Raw genomic sequence first — 20,031 nt, 5'->3', positions numbered from 1 at the left:
GGAATTATTCTACAACATAAAATTTCAGTGCATTTTGAAAAAAAAATTGGATGTACAAGTTTGGATTTATTGGGGATTTTTTCCTCATGTACACAGTGCAGAAATATTTACATGCACACACAATAAAATTTCTTTAAATGACCCTCAACAGGTTGCACTTTTACCAAACCCCTTTTATATCATTACCAAGCTTTCTGCACAGACTACAACATGCATTATGACAGTATATGTAAATATTTGTGGGAGTGTAAGAGATTACATTTGATACTCTGCGGAGTAGAGAAATTCCACCACAAATTCAAACTTGTGCAGGCAGCTCTTGTTTTAAAACTTATTTTAACTTTAAACAAAATCATGTTCAAATAATCATTAAAAGTCTCAAACTAGCACTATGATTACATGTAAACATCTGTAAATGGATCTCCATGTCTTTCTAAACATAAACTAAACTACTTTTTCAAACCAAACTTTACAGGTGTAATCAGTCAGCGACAGTTCACCTTGGCATGGATGCATCTAAGACCGATTTCCGATGACACCTTGGTCTGCGTCTGTGTCCTGCTCAAGGATGAAGCTGTAGCGTCTATAAGCTGATCCACCTTGGCTGGTGTAAACCACATCTACCTCATCACCGCTGTCAGGCTCGGGCACGCCGTGCGGCATGTTGATGCCACCGCTCTCACTCAGTCTCTCGTAACTTCGGCTCCAGCAAAGCCTCCTCCTGGCGTGCGTCTTAACCAAGGCAAAGACCGCCAGGGCCAGACCGGCTGCCAGTAGCAGGGCAACAGGGAGAAGAGGAGAAGTGTGCTTCGCAGCCCGCGAGGACATATTTGTGTCCAACTCCTTGTGACCTCCAGACCTGGAGAGAGGAGCCTCCACACAAAGAGCTAGGGAAGAGAAAAAAGATAACACTAATCCTGTTTTTTTTTTTTTCAACATCAAAACAATCCTGAAATGCTTTGGGTGGCTGGCATGTTTACCTGAGCGAGTGTCACAAACACAGCAGTTGGTGTGATTCCCTGCAGCCTGACAGCAGTGGGAGCAACGGTTCTCTACAGCATGGAGGGCGAAGTCTGGGTGACAGGTCAGACACTGGTCAGGTCTGGGGCCGACGCAGTGCCTGCAGGAGCTGTCACAGAGCTCGCAGGTTTCCTACCAAATAGCAGCATGCATCATTGCACAGCACTACAGAGCAATACACTGAAAGGAGAGCAGAGTGGTTCAATAACTACTAGTCACTTCTTTCATTCCCCTTAAACATGTCCATCTTTTGTCACATAATTGTCAAAAGCCTTTTGGGGTTTGATCAAACCCATTCCAGTTTAACTCTGTATGTTTTGGGATATGATCCTGCTGGAAAATGAAAGTCTTTCCCCGCCATAAGTGTTTACAGTCTCTTAAATGATTTCCTCCAAGAATGCAGTGTACATTAGAGTGCCATCCATCTTCTTGTCAACTCTGACCAGCTTCGCTGTACACACAAAGCCACAAAGAAGAGAAACATCCCCACAGCATGATGTTGCCACTGCTACATTTGAGTGCAGAGGATGGTTTATGTTTATGTTTCAGACACACATCTCCTATGTAGGCCAGAAATACTTGAGGTCTCATCATATAAGAGAACCTTCAAACCTTCACAGAATATCTATTTATATTATCATTTAACTTCATACAAAAAAGTAAAACAATGTGTTGTTTCCAGTACTTTGTTGTTGTTTATCACATTAAATGCCAATGAAATAAAATTATTTATCAAAGCTAATAAATAATACTTTTGCAAGAAACTGCAGATTTACTGTACAGTACTGTTATTTTCTTTTAATCCTACAGATTCATGCTTATATTTTTGCATCTTGCACCAAACAAAATTTGAACAAGACATATTTTCTCTGTTCAGGGAGAAACGTAATATTGAGCAGTCTTACAGAGTAATTCTGATCATTGTAAATATGAGCTCACCATTTCTGAAAAGTACTGCCCCTCCTCACAGCGTGGGTAGCAGACACTGTCCTTCAGAGTGCTACCCCTGTCACACATCAGGCAGCCTTGAGGTGAGGAGTCTGAAATTACGCGTACACTGTATAACTAATCTGAAAATCTTATGTAAATGGTGAAAATTTACTTACAAATATAGACATTAAAAAGACAAACTCGATTCGACAATACAGCCTATTGTTCACTCGAACAGGAACTAAGAAATGCTACAGCTGGAGATGTCTGTACCTGTGCAGGCCTGACAGCTGGTATGGCACTGTTTGCAGAGGTCATTGACCTGATAGAAGCGGTGCGGGCAGCGTTCGACACACAGCTTGGTGCCTTGCAGCTCCAGGAGAGGAGGGAGACAGGCCCGGCAGGACTCTGGCCCTGGGCCTGTGCACAACTCGCAGGATGGGTCACATTTTTGGCAGCGAGAGCCCTGTTTGTAATACCTGAAGAAACACATAAATGATAAATGGATAATCTGATTAAAAGAAACACTTTTCATCAAAAAGTAATTTGATATGTGTCAGATTATGTGCGCAACAGAGAACCAGATGAATTAGGATCAACTTGGCTCTATATGTAGGAGTCCATCGGATACCCAGTGATATCAGCATGTAGCTTATCACCATCAGTGTGTTAGTGTGAAGTGCTTTCTAGTCCTCTGGATTGGATAAAGAGCTATACAAGTAAAAGTCACTCAGTCAAAATTACATTCTAAGAATTTGACTTCCAAATCAGATACAAGCTGTGATATTTGGATCATAGCCTTTAAGTGAACATTAAAAACAATCAGGTCGGGCTTCAGTTTTGTACCCAGTGGGGCAGTGGAGGACGCAGAGCTGGAAGAGCCGCAGGTATCCAACAGAGCATGTCAGGCAGTCTCGAGGCGACGCCCCAGTGCAGCTGGAGCAAACGTGGTCACAAGGCAAACAGAATCCCAGCTCCCGTCCGTCAGCTTTCTGTCTTGTGGAGTAGGTAGCAGCAGGACATTCATCCACACAGCTGCTGTCTGGAGGGAAAAATAAAGAATATCGGATGCCAGCTCACAAATTTGAATCATTTCTTTATGTTTTTATCCTTTACTGCAATAGAAATTTAGAAAAAGAAATGTAATTAAAAATAAATTAAACGATACAGTACATACTATGCTGACAATGTTATCACATTTGTATACCACTTCTCTCCCACTAATCTGAGATCAACTCTCCCTCTCTTGATTTCCTTCCAATCTCATTTGTCCATCCTGACGGCAAATTTGTTTCTAATAAACTCATTGCAAGGCATTTTCTTTTTAGAAATTATGTTCTTGGGTTGTGTCCTCATAGTGTTTCCTTTGGTTGGTAGTCAGGAAGAATCCATTAAGATCTCAACAAAATAGAATATCAGCAAAAAAAGAAATTTGTTTTTATAATGTAATTCAATAAGTAACACGATACATTGCACACAGTGATGTATTTCAAATATTTGCTTCTGGTTATTTTGATAATTCTGGCTTCAAGCTTATAAGAGTCTGAAGTCAATTGATATCCCTGTAAAAGGAAATCTGAAGTGTTCAAAAGTATCTAGGCAGATAGCTGTGATGCTGACAGAAACAACACCAGCAGATGACAGCTTCGCAAAGCATCACTGACCAAATGAAATGCAAATTAAATTTAATCTGAACAGAGTTTTTTTTTTTTTTTTTTTTTTCCACTGAGCAACACTCCAGGTAAGATGCTTCTGTCATCTCTGAGTGGTTATCACAAGCACAAACCCCAGCTCCAGTCCACACCTCGTGAATATTCCCCAAACTCTTGAATGGACTTTGCTGCACAATCCTTTTAAGGCTGGTGCTTGTGTATCTACTATCTACACACTTTGTCCTTCCACTCAATTTTTAATTTATATTGTGGGATACAGCGCACTGTGACCACAGGGCTTCTTTAGTAATTACTGTACTTGTCAATTGCCAAGTCAGCAGTCTTCCCATGATTGTTCCAGACCTAGAATAACCTTTCTGCATTAAAAATTCTTCATTTTCGGTCTTATGTAATTAGATTTTTTTCTGAGGGTTCTGAATTTATAATGTTGAATCCTGTATGATTAAAAAACATTTCAAAACCAAGTCAGTTTTCAAAGTTAAGTAGAACAAAACTTTCAGTATAACATTATGATGTTATTAAGCCAAATGCAGAACGTCAGTGTGAAAATCTACACATAGCCTTGGAGCTATTGTCGACCTATCAAATGTAAATAGAAGCTAAGTTCATTGGAAATTGCATGCATGTCACATCTAAGTTTTATTTGTTGTGTAAATAATTTGTTCATTTGCACAACTCAGCCTATTTGCGTATTGAGCAAATAAGCTGAGTTGGTTTGAGGTTAGCTAAAAGTTTTGACAGATTAAGTGATCAGTTTCAGTTTGGACTGAAACTGATCACTTCAGTCCAACTGATTAGTTTTGGGTAATTTAATTGTGTCTGACAAAATGAGGAAATGTAATGTGTATATGTTTAATCTCTTCAGCAGAGAATGACCCACCTGCAGTGAAGTAAAACATTTTCTACAAACAACATGGTAGCTCAGCTTAAGTTCACAAAGATGTTCTTGGAAAAACATATTTGTTATTTCAGGAAGATCTGAAGTGGGAAGTCTTGTGGGACTTCCCCTTTATTTAATTTTCATCAGAAAATTAAATAAAGGGCATTCTCCCGTAACAGCAGTAATGTTAGAGCAGAAGATTTGTATCTGGTTTCTATGTAAGCGTATTGCTGTCACGGAAGAAAATATATTTTTGAAGACCATCACATTGTAAAATGATAATTATATTGCACAAATGTTATATTGTGCAAACATGACAATTATCTTGAATAAACGTGATAATATTGAAAAATGTATTATTTTCACCCAGATGGTGTCTTTTCAGTGCTTTTATTGCAGAGTAATGGGTAGTATAATGAGTAATTTACAAGTCTTGCTCAAGTTTTACTACAATCTTAATCTAAAACATGGACAGATACTCACAATGTGATACTGCTGCACATTGTGGATGAAATCATTGTTTGTACGCAAATTCTGAGAAGGATCTTAAACAAACAGAAACCACAGCTGCCCTGTGGTGGTCTGACAGAAGTGAGGCTGTCATGCCAGCAGGCACCACCAGGCCCTCTGATCATCACCAGCAATTCAAGGCGGGTTAAGTAGGAGAGTCGGGTTCAAACCAGCAATCTGCTGATTGCAGCGTAAACTCGTCCCACCGATACCACCATTGCCCCAAATACCGTAATACTATAATTCAAAATTAATTAGAACCCTACAAACCCATTACATCACCATCTGGACTATTGCAACAATGTTTATCACAGTGTATCTAAATGTAGCAACCTCAACTGATCAGAAGTGATCAGTTACTTCTTGGTTATTTGAGAATCTCAACATTGGTGGAAAACACTCACTATGAAGGTATCTGGGGACAGCACAGGTCAGACATTCATCACTGCCAGGGCCCTGACAGGAGTAACAGTGCTTGTGGCAGCCCATGCAAGTGAACTGGTTGTCGTGGAGGTATGTTCTCATCGGGCACGCCTCGTCTCCTGTGACGCCACACAGTAAGGTGCTGGGATCCAGCACCAGTCCCCTCTCGCACTGGGTGCACTGGTTTGGGTCTGGACCACTGCAGCTCATACAAGTCTGGTGGCACTCTGCAGATACATAACCAAGTTAGTGTGTACTGGTGAAATATCATAACTGCTTTTCCATAAGAAAGAGGAAGTAAGAACCTTTGTGGCTTAATTGTAAGAACTTATCGTTATATGACCTTCTATAAGCTACAAACACTTACATGGCAGGTAGACAAAGTTTCACAAGCAAATCTATTTATTATTGGTATGACAGTTACTTTTGGTATTTCAAGCTTCCAAATAAATTTAGATGTTGATTAGGGAAAAAATGTTTAATCAAAAAGAATATGCTAGGAATTGTGGATTGGATTTTTTTTTTTTCTGCTTAAACAAGTTATAGAAAAAGTCCATTTGAGTAATCCTGTCTTTTTTTTCTTCTCTTATTTTGTATTATATCCATCCATCCATTATCTGTTCACCCTTATACCTATTGGGCTCGGGAGTTTCTGGTGCCTATCTGCAGCTGGGTTTCGGGAGAGATGCGGGGTACACCCTGGACAGGTCACCAGTTCTTTTTATTTTATACTTTATCCTTTTGGAGAATGACTTGAACAGTGCTACATGATATCTTAAAGAAATAATTGGTGGAATACTGTTTTATAACCTAACCCTATAAACTTCTCTACTACCCTATCCCTGACCTATCTACTGTGTTTCTTGGTCTTGGTGATGCTGTTTGTTCTTTGACGAACATCCGACGGCTTTGGAGACGCCACAGAGTCACAGCTGAGATCAAATGATACACTTATTAATGGACTCTTGTTTCATAAACCTGCAAGGCAGCTGGTTTCACTTTCACTGTATTTAGTGATAGCAAAGGAAATTGATTATAAATGCAGTTTTCTTTTCAGAATTTTATTTGTGAAAAAGGTTTTAAAAAACATGCAACCTTTATTCATTTATAATGAACACAGACAGATCATGAAATTGAGTTTGGAAGCTTACCCTGACACTCCACAGCTGATGTCTCATAGTAGGTACCCACAGGGCAGTCTTTGAGACATGAACCTTTATAGAGCTTGGGACTGAAAGTTGAGCAGGTCTCACAGTCATCCGGCAGCGGTCCAGAACAGCTGCCACAGGTAGGGTGGCACTGAGTGCACAGGCCCTCCTCCATGTCCTCGTAATAACCCAAGGGACAGCTGGCCTTGCACACACCATTTAGCATCAAGTAGAGGAACGTACATTCTGTAAGATGGATACAAGATGAAAATCAGAACTGCACAAGATTTCGCTTTGGCAATAATCTAGAACAGATCTAATAACTCACTGAAACAGGTTCTGTCATCAGAGCAGACATCACAGTGGGGAGGACAACGTCTGCAGGTACCGTCATCTGCTGGGTACGCCCGCAGTGAACAGTTCAGTCTACATGTGCCGCTCTCCAAGTAGTGGCCATCAGGACAGGAGAGACACTGAGATTCGTTCTCATCACAAGTCCGGCAGGAGCTATCACAGGCCTCACATGAACCGTCTGGAGTCTCAAACAAACCCCTGAATGTAAAGCAAGGAAGACGTTTGACAGTGCATGTAGAGGAAACCACAGCTCATCTGTATTATTCACCATACTGCTTACTCTGGGCAATTTGACCAACACCGGCCTTTGTACAGGAAAAATGTGTTGCTGCCTTTTGGGCAGCTGATGCAATTATCACTGGTGTCTACGCAGTCCTCGCAGTTTGGCGAGCAGTCTTCGCACAGCCGGGTGGCAGGGTTCGCATAAGAGCCCGATGGACATTGTTCTACACAAGAACTCTCTAGGTCCAAGAAATACCCTGAGAAATTACACAAACGTAAACATGACGTGTAAAAATGTGCACGTTTGCAGTGTTCCAATCATGTTCCAACCTGCAGTGGTAGTGAACAGTTAATATTTGCACCTTGGAAACAGGAAGAACAATCCAGCGCCTGTGGGCCAAAGCAGGTCTTACAGGATGGGTCGCATGAGTGGCAACCACCAAATTTCCCTGAAAATTAAACACGTAAAAAAAATAAGTGCCAAACCTTTCAGTGTTTACGACCAGTAGGGGGCAGCATAGCCTGCTAAAACAGAGCGTGTTTTCCGAGCACAATTGATGACAAAGTGCAAGAAACCTGCAACAAATGATCTACTGAAAAATAAGAAATGCACCAAATCTATAAATATTTGCAGAAAACGTTTTTCCTGAAACTCATGACATCTATAACAGTGGTACCTCTTGCTCTTACATGCTTTTGTTTCTCTCTGTGTGTATGTTTGCATTTTGTTATTTTACCTGTAACCTTTGTATAGCATTTGCATAGATATACTTGTGTGTTCTTGTGCATTCATTTCCCCCCTTGTTCTCTGTATTGTTCAATGTAGATATATTAATAAAAAAAAATCAAATGATCTCATGATGTACAGATTTTCTAGGTTAAAAAATGAGAAAAAAATGCAATGATTCTTGAACAACAATTAAAGTTAAGTCAAATTCTGTATTTTGCTTGCAAAAAAGACACTGACTGGAGACGGTTTCGCAACTTAATTAGTCCAGTTTTGCCCAGACAGAATCAATGGACATATTTATGATGGCACACACCATTGGGAGACCTTTTGAAAGGTCTTCCGTTTGTGTTGAGCAAAGATTTTGGGAAAGACAGGAGAAAGTTTTCCACAGTATTCAGAGTAATAAAAGCACAGCGGAAAGGTCTGGAGCAGGCTTCCTGGAGGTGTCTAATTGGTGATGAAGGACCTTGGCCTGACAGGTAGCCAGCGGAGTTTCACAAGAACCTTTGCAGAAAAGCAATTATCACTGTGGCTCGGGACTAATCAGGCTTTTATAATGCGCACAGAAGCCATTCCTCATGAAAAGGCACATGATGTCCTGCTGGTAGTAAAAGGGCTGCAAAACCATCAGAGGCAAAGTCATCTGAACTGATTGAACAAAGACTAAATTGTCTGTGCTAACATTCGAAACTAACTATATTTAAGCAGCATCACATTTAGAGCTTCTTGTTAAATTACACATTCTTCTCAAAGTTTTCATATTTACCTACATTATAACCACAAGCTTTGATGTGTTTTTCTGCTATTTTAAATGACCAAAAAAACATAAAAGTAGTATGCAATTGTGCAGTTTATTGTAAGAAATAAAAATCGGAAAAGAGTGGCTATCATTTCAATGATAAATTGGTTTCAGAAGTCCTCTTATTAGGAAACAGAGTATACCTTTATGGAGTTTAATGTCAGTATGAACTTTAATACTAACCCGAAGGACAAAGAAATTTGCTTTTACTCACAGATCAATCAAGGATGTAAGATGTTATCTTTGTGATCTATGTTCAGTTTTGTGCTGATGTGGTAACTGGCTGTTCTGTTACTTTGCTCGCTCTGCCTCACTTTATTACTGGGAATCAAGTAATCACCGTACAGATCACCGGCATATAAAGTTACCCAATTCTAAAATGTCAAACACTTGCTGTTATTGAATATAAATAAAAATAAAGATCCACTGTAGATTAAAATGTAATTTATGGTGTTGGTTCTGTTCCAACAAATGAGAAATGAGTGCGCAAGAATTTAAACAGTTAGCTAAAAGAGCTTTGCAGTACATTTTTAAACTGATGCAATGTTCTGGCTGTAGCATAATATATTTATGTTTATTGTTGGCAAGAAAATTTAACTTCAGTTTTGGCTTTCCCAGAGGAAAATCTGGGAAGCCTGCATAATACTGGAAACTACTGTAGTGCTCACCTTCCAGGAAACTATTTCAAAGTTTGTGGAAAGACTTGAAAATAGTTACTCATAGACATTCTTCATCCAATCTGACTGGATGTCTCTGAGATGTCAGAGAAACATGAGCAGACCTTTAGATATCTTGCGTGTTGCCCAGCCCATGCGTACCCTCTTCCATCAGCTGTGCCATCTTTTCCTGCCCTATGCTGAACTGGGGACACTTCTCTGACTTTAGTCAGAAAATAGAATCCTGGTAGAAAATGTCAAAATACTAAACACTTCAGTTGGACGTTTGCACCACTTAATTCAAAATGGCTAAAGATTAGAAAATGTGTACCAACACAATAAAAGAAAATAGAAAGGAGTACAAATAAAACTTAGTCTAAGAACTGTACATGAAAATACATTTCAACTAGAAATTAAACATAAGCACCAATCAGTCATTTACTTAATCATATTCTACACACATTGATCTCCTCTGAAAGTCAAGATTTGGCTGTGTTACATATTTGTCATTAATTATGTCAAAGACTGTTGATTGATAATTAATGAAACTCTTGAAATTGTCAACACAAAGAAACGTACCAATAGGACACACTGGTTGGTACAAGGTCAGAACTGAAACTGATAAACTATTGACCTTGTGTTCTCTCTTTGTTTCACAAACTCTTCTGATTCACAGCATCTATGGTCCTGATTTATTTTTAGCAGCAATAAGCAGAATGTGATGGTGAAGCACCTTGATTACTGGACCCTTCTAATGCTACTTAACAACTCTCATCATCAAATCTGGACTCAAGCCTTTTTTTTTTCTTCAGCAAGCCACAGCTTACTTTCATCATTAGCCAAATTAAATTACGTTTTTTATCGAGTTTTCTACTTACCATCAAAATACTGGCCAAGTGGGCAGTTAACCTGGGGACACTGTCCATGCAGAGGCAGATTCCCACTCAGACAGAGGTCACAGTCTGTGGAATGAGGCCCATGACAGGTCTGGCAGGAGCTGTGGCAAAGCTGACAGCGCCACCCACTGGAGTCACTGAAGGTTTGCGATGGACACTGTTTTATACACTCCTCTCCTGAAAAAGCATAGAATAAAGTGACTTTATTCCAATAATAAAGTTCCTAACTAAACATAAATAGTACTAATGATACAATATATGAATACTTTGCAACTCAACTGCTTAAATAAAAAGAATATCAGTCATGTAGAAATTTGAGCAAGTATTTGCTACCTTTAGAGTTTTTTTGTTTGTGACAAAGCAAATGTTTTGTTTTTTTCTTTCCAGACAAAATGAACACAGTCAATAATGAAATTAATTTTTAATTATTAAGAAATAAAAAAAGGTCCAAGTGTCCTTCCTAGCAGGGCTGTTCCTTCAGTTTTTTTCTTGTCAGAAACTTTTTTCCATTTTGCACTTGCTATGCTATCTTGCAGATAAATTTGACAAATGAGCATGACAAAAAACATTTCAATTAACTATTTATTTAATAATGATTGAAATACAGATAACATATTATGGTTTTAAAACAGATTTAAATGTATGATTTAAAACATAAGATTCCTTTTCTTCCCCTCATCTTTGCTCCAGCTTTCTGAGGTCCCTCTGGTTCCCTCTGGTGGTCCCTAAGGGAGCACTGACCCCTAAACACTGATCTAAAACATTGAGCTGCGATACTAGGCAAAACATAAGAAATCTGGAAGAGAGTCACTAGTTTTTCACAGTATTGTATTTCCTCTTAAAAGAAAAAAAAGCAACAATCTAAATTTCTTGTTTACTTCTTCAGAGTTGTTTTTCTCCAAATTCCACTGGACATACAACCACAACAGCCATCTAAAGGCTGAATCTTGTGGTTACACATAATAAAATTATATATTCCAAATTATACATTCCAAAGCACACCCAGTTGTCCAATTGAACAAAGTGACAGAACACTTGCTCATCTTTATTAATATTAAACCTTTTTTCTCCTCGTTTTTTTTTTCTACAATAAGTCTCAAAGCTTATTGCTGTTAGAGAACAGCGCGATGCTAATTCATTCTTTGCATAAACCATACATTTGCATTTCTTTTTTCCCAGATTTGCTGACATTCACCTGATTTGCAAACCAAATGAAGACTCAGGAGTGCCATTATTTGTTTATAATAAGGATAAATGCTCAGAGACACAAACTAAACCAAGCTTTTTTCAATAATAAGAACGGTCAGGATCTGTCACTTACACTTCACTTTCATTTTTTAAAATAAAGGAGTGAAGGAAATATATATGCTTTTGCAATTGTACCGTTCAGGAAGTAACCCGGCTGACAGGCGAGACAGCGGGTGTTGGTGCTGCAGTCCTCACATGGCGCTGGACAGGACAGACAGACTCCACTGACGTGGTCCTCGTAGGTGCTCCGAGGGCAGTGTCTGCGGCATTTCTGTCTGAAACTGTAAGAAATGGTTCATTGAAATACCACCAAATGCCATTCCCAATATTCATTTGCATCCAATAGACTAAAAATCCATAATAATTAGAAAATTAATTGTCTCGCTCCAAGTATTCGTAATTGGTTAATGACCGTTTGACTTTTAACTGTCATGCTTTTTAAACAAGATGAAGTTTCTTCTTCTTTTTTTCCTTGTCTCTTTTGCATTGGTGAAAGTGCAGGAAAAAATAGGCCATGGAAAACAGCTGCTGTTTTCAAAATGATAAAGATGACTGTTGTTGCAAGCAGCTACTGCACACTCAACTTTGAGACTAGATGAATTGGAAACCAGGGACCTGAACATGCCCTGTGTCAGTCCATGGAACACCTGCAGCTGCATTGTTAACTTCAATGCACTGCTCCTTCAAAAGCTTTATTCATTCAAACAATAGTATGACAGCTCAGAAAGAAGAGCAGAAACTAAAAAATGGCTTCTCATTCTGTTCTCTGTGAGCTTGTTTATTACCTTGCAATTTTAAGCTTAAAAATTGCAACATAAATTTGTAATTTTTAAGCAAATTTAAATTAAACTTAGAAAGATTTGCAAATAATTTAAAACTGGCCACTGCTCAGTTTATAAAGGTAAATCAGTTTGAAGTCATTTTACTGGGATGTCTTTGAACTTCGGGGAGGGACTTATGTTTTCTTCAGCTATGAACTATAGAGTAAGTCAGAACACCCCTCCTCCATCTGTCTCTACACAGTCACAGTCTGGCAAAACAAAAACTGTTACACTTTGGCCATGTTTACGACAAATTACAAATGTGATGGCTTGGGAATTATTTCCAGACACAAAAAACATTGATAGTTTTTTAAACTAAAGGAGCAACACCCATCCATTTTATTGAGGTAGGGTTAGAGCTAGGTGATAAAATTCAAAATGATAGAAAAATTTAAATTTTACAGTGTGTCCGTCTATAAAAATGCAAAAGGCATGAATGTATAATACTTTTTGAATTCAAGCAATCCTTTGGATTTTTTAATTTATTTATTTTTTTTTTTTTTGCGTGCATGGAAGGATCGGAATAACTGTTGCTTTTCTATGTTAAGTAAAACTAATTAGCTCATATGCAGCCCTCGCCTAATAATTATTCCCCATCTTTTGTAATAGAACCCCCTCTTGCTGGCTGTTTTGACAAGTCCCTCCATTTCAGAATATGACCACTGACAGTCCAAGCTGCACTTCCAACTGCGTTGCTGTGGGTTTGGTGATAAGATGTGGTATCTGTTTGAGGAAGAACAGCTGGAGATGCCACACCACATCCATCAGCTCACTCACAATAGCTGCAGATGGAGACCAAAGGTCTGTCTCAACGCTAGGAGAAGATGCTCTGCTTGGGAATCTGTGGGATGTTTAAGAAACCTTCTGTGCAAATATTAGCCTATGCATTCCGAGAGAGCACATTAGCAATCCCTTGAAACTTTCATTTAAGTCTCTTACCACATGATTTTGTTGCTAACTGGTGAAATTAGACTTTAGCTTGTGCATATTTTTAAATAAAATTTCCTAAATGAATGGTTTAAGTTACATTCTGAATGGAGCACAGACATTTTCCAGTTTAGCTGCACCTTGTTGGCGCCTAAGGGAGAAAGATAAATGCCAACAAATACCAAGCATCCATCATGCTGAGATTTTGTCCAACAGCAAGTCTTTTATTGACACAAGCCCCAGGGATTCATAGTTACACCAAAACTGTCCACCTTCAAAACCTTTAACATTTTTACTTTACGACTGAAAGCAGAAACTCAAATATCGCTAGCTCTTAAAGCACCGGGAACTGTCACAATCTATCCCAGAGAGGTGGCTCCTTCACTTTATGATTGACTCAGTTTATTGGGTTTTTTTTATTGGTTTGTGCTACCCATGGTAGATGCAGTAATAATTGTGGCTACAGGAATTACTGAGACGGTCTGTCATTTTACATTTTTAAAGTCATTAGTCTGACTCAGCTACATGCACTGAGGAAGACTGAGTATCTCTGTGAACCTGTGAAAGGAGGTCAGTGAAGAATTTCGTTTAAGACATAATCTCCCGTTATTCACACAAGCAGTTGGTCAAGTCTGGTATTCATGTATTTGTTTCTCTGTGTTCTACTCCTCTTCTTCATAACATGCTCTGTTAGGTCTCTTCTAAGCTCAAACTGAGTTTCAGGTAACAGCTTGACTGAAAATGGAAGGTAACCTGACTCACATCATACCAGGAGGCCTGAACTCGGGGGAGAAGTACACAATTGGTGTTCTGTTCAAGCTCTTAAACCAGTTTCTCTCACTGGGTCTAAGTGATAAGTTGCTGTAAACAGAAATCCAGGCAAAGTGTTCCTGTGATATAAAGAAGGCAATTCAACTGAAGTGTTCAGAAAATGGTATGGAATGCACATACCATTTACAGAGGCTAGGCTATATTTTTTAAACAAAACAATAAGATTTAAGAGTAAGAAGAAGTTGCTGCGTTTGAATCCAGTCTGCTCAGTTAGCTGCTCAGAGGAGTTTATGGGTTTGCACATTCTCCTCATGCATGCATAGGTTCTCTGGTTACTTCAGCTTCCTTCAATTGTGGAAAACCACACAAATAAGGACAACTGTCCACTGTAAATTAGCGCTAGATGTTTTTGTGTGCATGCAGAATTGTTTTTCAGCGCTGGGAAAGACTGGCCACCTGCCCAGAATGTCCCCAGCCTCTCACCCACTGACTGCCCCCTTGTGATCCTGCTTGTCTTCAGTGGTCACTGTTGGAGTGAACCCCAGACATGTCACTAGTCCAACACAAAGCAACACAGAGACACACAGGACAAACAATCACAGATGCACACACTCACTCACTCAGTGAAAACAATTAAATTGCCATGCATAATTTTTGGCAGTTGGAGGAAGAGTACTAATAGAAAACATATGAATGTGGAGAACATGCAAATCCAGGACATTTTTATTCCAAAGCAACATGATTAACAACTCCAACAGCATGCATCCCTAAGCTAAACATCTTAGAGCAAAACACAGTGGATTGCAAAAGTATTCATGCCCCATTCAATTCAACAAATTTAATGTATTTCATTAGGATTATGTGACAGCTGTTTGTAGTCTAAACATTTTTTCATTCTTTGTAATAAAATCAAATTTGTTTATCAAACATGAAACATTTACAAATTGAGTTGAAATTTGTAAGTTATAAGGTAAGAATTATTTATTTTATTAGTTTTTCTTAGTTTTAGATCTAAGAATTAAAAAAAAACATGTAGAAGGGATAAAAAGAACTTGGGTAATTTCCATATTTATGAAATAGAAAAAAAAATCTGGACTCAACACAAAGTAGCTCGTGACATTAATGTGACACTTGCTTTTTATGTTTCTTTTTTTTTTTCTTTTTTTTTACAAAATCAAATTAAAAATACTTCCTTCTGCATTATGTAATTTAACCAGTGTGTATTTTATTTTTAACATATATACAACTTTTCTGTGGGGCGTCTGATCGGATTTATTAAGGAATATTTTTGAAGACGGGACAATTTTTTTAATGTGGTGACTTCACAAATATGACCTTTATGAGAGAGTGACAAGAAGAAAGTTATTACTCCATTGTTCCACTCACTCTTTTTCAAACATTAAGCTGTAAAAAAAAATGCAAACATGTAAGCGATGAAAATTCTACTTATTGAATGAAAACGGTGAAGGAAGATAAAAGACTCACAGAAAGTAACCTTGAACGCAGCTGCTGCAAATCTCAGGGTCTTCTCAGTACAAAGGAGAAAAGGGGATTAATTAGAATTCATAAGAAGAGGCAAACAGTACTTTCTACCAAAATCATCACCCCTTATGTAAGAATACTTTTTACATGAGGGGTAAGAGAATGGGGCTCAAACAAAAAAAAGTCTGTTTACCTGTAGAACACGTTTTGCAGGCCATTTCACAGTTGATGCACTCTCCTGTATCAGGGTCCAGCATCTGTCCTGAAACACATAAAACCAGCAAAAATAAAGTTGTTTCTATCGAGGTACAGCCTACACACTGACTCTGCTTCACCTTTTTACCTGTGCCACACAGTGCTGGTTGGCAGACCCCATTCTGAAGTTTGTAGTGTTCCCGGCATTTGGCACACAAATTGCCATCTGTGCAGAGTTCACAATTGGCTATGCAGGGCAGGCAGACATAGTGACCCCTGTCAGGGTAAAATCCCCTGGGGCAGTGCGTCCGGCAGCGACCTTGGTGCAGGAAACGCTCCTGTCCGTCTTCATCTGTGGAGGAAGAGGAAAATGCTTAACCTACAGCCTTGAAGCCGATATTGTGTTATTATTGCTAATAAAGATGCATAAATCATTGTGTTTCTGACAATAAATGAAGGCATAAATGCAACTCAAAGTATAAAAGATAGATGACACAGCACAGCTGCTCCAGAGATGTTCAGTATTTGTCACTAAAACAGATGGAAAGGCTCACAGAGCAAATCAGTGTGAATGATTAAGAACCAGGACGTTCAGGGAATCAATCACATGAGTAATAAAAGGGGATAACAGGAGCATGCAATGACTGCATCTCAAACGTATTGACCACAGCTAACAGATCGCTGCAGAGAGACCGATTGGTGATGCTTCAAATGAGAGCAATAAGGCTCAGAGCCTCATTCAGAGGCTTATTATTGTCCCCAGGGGGAAAATAAGTATTTTGCACACAAGTAATTTTATTTCAGTCAATATATTTTTTACGGTCCTATTGACATAAAATTCGCAACAGATGGCAGTACTCCAAATAAGCACAGAGATAGGAACCAAAACAAAATAGTCCATGGATCAAGTTTTGTGTCGCAGAATGGACAGGTAAAGGGAATAGGTATTGAACATGTCATGAAAAGAAGTCACAAAAAGATATGGAACACCAAAAATAACTAAGATCTGTCCGTAATTGGAATTAAATGCAACTTCTTGTCAGTGCAAATTCACATAAACTGTTTTAATCATAATGGACTATGAAAAGTCTCCTCTTTACAAAGCTATGTCTCAAGTGCATATCATAATGGGTTTTCCAAAGAGCTCTTTTTAGTCCTCCTCAACCTCATTGTTACAAAATATAGTAGATGTACTGTTATAAACATGTTGTGTTCCCAAATTTCTGGATGCTCTATTGAGAACATAATCAATGAAGGGGGAAAAAAACTGTTTCTTTTTAAAACAGTCATGACCAAGTGTTTCTTATGTTAGACTGCAGAATCAACCAACACCCAAAAGTAATGCAAAGAGCTTCAAAAAAATCTGAAATTAGCTGGCACTGTTTGATCCTGAAAACAATACTAAGTAATACTTTCAACTGCCCTAACCATTAAGCAAAGAAAAACCATCTAAAAGCCTGTTTGAAATTTGTTCCTGACAGCTTGGATAAAAAGTGAAATGCTGGCAGAATTTGAGCCAAAGTATACCACAGTATGTCATTAGATGTCACTGCACACCAGGAACAATGGCACCCCAAAATCCCCTTAAACCTTTCTAGCAGCAGAGAAATTTACTTAAGTACTAGCAGACTTAAGTAATTGAATAAAGGGATGGAACAGTTTATTATCTTGATATTGATTTCTTTAATAAGCCAGTGATCCCAAACATAGAGCCAATAAAATTGAAAAAAAAAAAACTCTCCAAACATTGACCCTTTCAGCCACTGAACATAAATTCTATGGAAAGAACTGAACGTCAATGTGCATGGAAAAGGCCATCCTTAAAGATTTTAACAGTTTCTGGGCAGGAGCTGATGAAAATCACACCTGCACAATGCATCCAACACACTATACAGCAAAGGCAGGAGTCATTAAAAAAATGGTTTTCTTGTGAAGAACTGAATAATTTCAATTTAAATTTTTGTTCAGTAGTTATTTCTTGTGAAAATTACTTGAGTTGTGACTGACATCTGGAGTGAATTTCACATTAGTACCTTCTTCAGAAATATATTTACCAAAAAAAGTCCTAATGAGTTTAATGTTCATTTTTCACACTGCATTGGGCCTGTAGCAGCACCTGTCAGTCATAATTGTTTTTTATCCCCACTGTTTTCCTCATCAAATGCATATTTTTAACAGAAAAAGTCACAAGAATCCTACTTTTAGTCAATACAACAGTGTATATTTCCCTTTCGATTAACAAAGGCTTCATTGTGAGATGGTCAAATTACACTCTGAAAAGTAGACAGTGAAATGACTGTAAGTGAAATGTAGGTGCTATTTCACCTTTTTTTCCCCTTAGGTAGAAACATCAACAACTTTTATGGTTTTTCTTTGAATGTTTAACAAGAGGGAAGGATAGACCATGTCCCTTCTCCAACACAAAGCACTCAGCTTTGTTAACCATTAAATAGTCCCTCTTTGAAAAAATAGAAGAAGTCGGATTGTTGAACTTGGGTGGCATTCAGAGGACAAAAGACAAAACAGAAACAAGGGGGGGAATGAAAAGTCTACATTCTTTGATATATCGCGACTTTAAATAATGAGATCTTTAAATAGGGTAAAGGTGAACCATAGAAAAGTGGCTCTGGGGGCAATGAACAAGTTTAACCCTCATCTTTCGTTTGACAAAGCCATCAGTTTGACGCTAATTCCCAGTTCAGGCAATTTAAGAAAAATCGCTCACTCACAAACTCCACAGGTAACGCAGTCAAACAGCTCGTGTCCGTCGCACTCGGAGCAGGTGGGATGACACAGGACGCACTGGTTTTTAAGCAGAAACTGCCCGCTCGGGCAAGACGACGAGGGTTTACATCCAATAAATCCAGGGCACGAAAAGAAGCAGAGGCAGAGGACGGTGAGCGCGGACATGGAGCTCATGGCTGTGCTCGAGTACTACGAGTGAAAGTGGGGGAAAGCGGCGAAGAGGGAGGTCTGAGAGAGACGCAATGTCCGCGCTGCAGGTGCGCTGGCTGTCTGATGGATGCGTGTGGATGTGCGTGTGGGTGTGTGCGCGTGGCCCACACAGAAATAACTTGCTGGACCAGTTGATAAGTGACGCATCAAGAGAATGAGAAGTGACCGTGGTGAGCATTTCATCAATGATCTCGAGAGAACATCAGTTTTAGAGCAAAGCACCTGTTTTAGAAACACGAGTCATAAATTGCAGAAAGTTTCAGGGACACGCACTTAATGTGACATCAAAAATGTTATATTTTACATCAGGAAAGGATAATCTGAGTTAATACAAAAATCACTTTGCAAGCAGTTAGTTCATTTAATTATTTCAGTTGAGGAGGAAAAGCTGTTCAAAACAATCTTTCCCTGCGTGAAAAAGGAGTCTATCACTCCTCCCTCCCCTCCAAACATTACACACACATAGGTTTGATATATTTCTGAATATTAAAGCTAGCACATGTTTTACTGGAAACACCTGTATTAAAGCTTATATCAGTCTTATTTCATAAAAAAAAAATATAACGGTCTCAAATTTATCATAGATCTGAAGAGGAAATTATCTATATGGGAGTCTAAATTGTATCAAAACAAACTAGTTGATTGTACTTTAAAATAGGCCTATCTTCTTTTCCAGAAAAAAAAAACATCTTCTGCAAATATTTAGAAGATTGAAAGATGTATTGAAATATCTTTCAATTTGCAGTTGAAAGTCTGAATATTCAGTCTTTAGTCGTATATTTTGCATCTAGTAACGAAGAGTTCAAATTAACATTTGAATTATGAGCAATCAAGCTATAGTAATTATTAATAAGTAATCAAATACAAAGATGAAATCTGAGTAGACAAATAAATGTTCAGGTTTGCTCATAAAAATGTAACCTTATTTCCCTCAATTTCTTTCTGGATCAGTAAAATTAGCAAGAACTTAATTTATACAAAATAAATAAATAAAGTCAGTTGCATGCACAAGTTTAAATGTCATCTTATTGGTCTTAGGGAAAGTTTGGAAGAATTCATGAAAGAGATCTCAACTTATGGAGTGGAGGTTAACCAGAAAACATTATTAAATGACAGGTCATGGAAGTACCTCCATTTTGGGTTAAATGTTGTTTACGTTCTCAAAACCAGCTCAGGCTTCTGCTCTGGGTTGCTTGTCCTTGTGTGAAGAAAAAATATTGTCAGCAGTGACTCACGCTGGTGCTGCCTGCCCGGGTGGTTTACTCTGATGCTGGAATGCTGCTCCACTCTTGAAATGTAGAAATGTCAGCATCTCAGAAAATCTATCTCGCTGAAAGATTCAAAACATTCGAGTGAACAAAAAAACATTAGAACCAAGTTTTAAATAAACG

At 38.5% G+C, this 20,031-nt stretch overlaps 1 protein-coding gene across 2 annotated transcripts; it reads right to left on the bottom strand.

Annotated features, from left to right (window-relative positions):
- Positions 1-46: 46 nt before the first annotated feature.
- On the bottom strand, positions 47-18,686 carry LOC129365462 (proprotein convertase subtilisin/kexin type 5). Of its 2 annotated transcripts, XM_055038675.1 has the most exons (16): positions 18,415-18,686; positions 15,834-16,037; positions 15,684-15,752; positions 15,494-15,533; positions 11,625-11,770; positions 10,224-10,418; positions 7,523-7,609; positions 7,219-7,417; positions 6,913-7,136; positions 6,588-6,830; positions 5,418-5,663; positions 2,797-2,992; positions 2,224-2,429; positions 1,960-2,060; positions 981-1,152; positions 47-887 (listed from the first exon to the last, which is right to left on the bottom strand). In XM_055038675.1, exons 1-16 carry the CDS (start codon positions 18,602-18,604, stop codon positions 517-519), a joined length of 2,889 nt encoding a protein of 962 aa, XP_054894650.1. In that variant the 5' UTR covers positions 18,605-18,686; the 3' UTR covers positions 47-516. The 2 variants fall into 2 exon arrangements, with proteins under 2 accessions (XP_054894650.1, XP_054894658.1); XM_055038683.1 differs by lacking the exon at positions 7,523-7,609.
- Between the last annotated feature and the right edge of the window lie 1,345 nt (positions 18,687-20,031).

Source organism: Poeciliopsis prolifica, unplaced genomic scaffold, assembly GCF_027474105.1.
Source record: "Poeciliopsis prolifica strain line A6 unplaced genomic scaffold, Auburn_PproV2 SCAFFOLD001, whole genome shotgun sequence".
NCBI classification, from domain to species: domain Eukaryota; kingdom Metazoa; phylum Chordata; class Actinopteri; order Cyprinodontiformes; family Poeciliidae; genus Poeciliopsis; species Poeciliopsis prolifica.
Note: the sequence above shows the minus strand (reverse complement) of the source record. Positions and strands in the feature narration are given on the sequence as shown.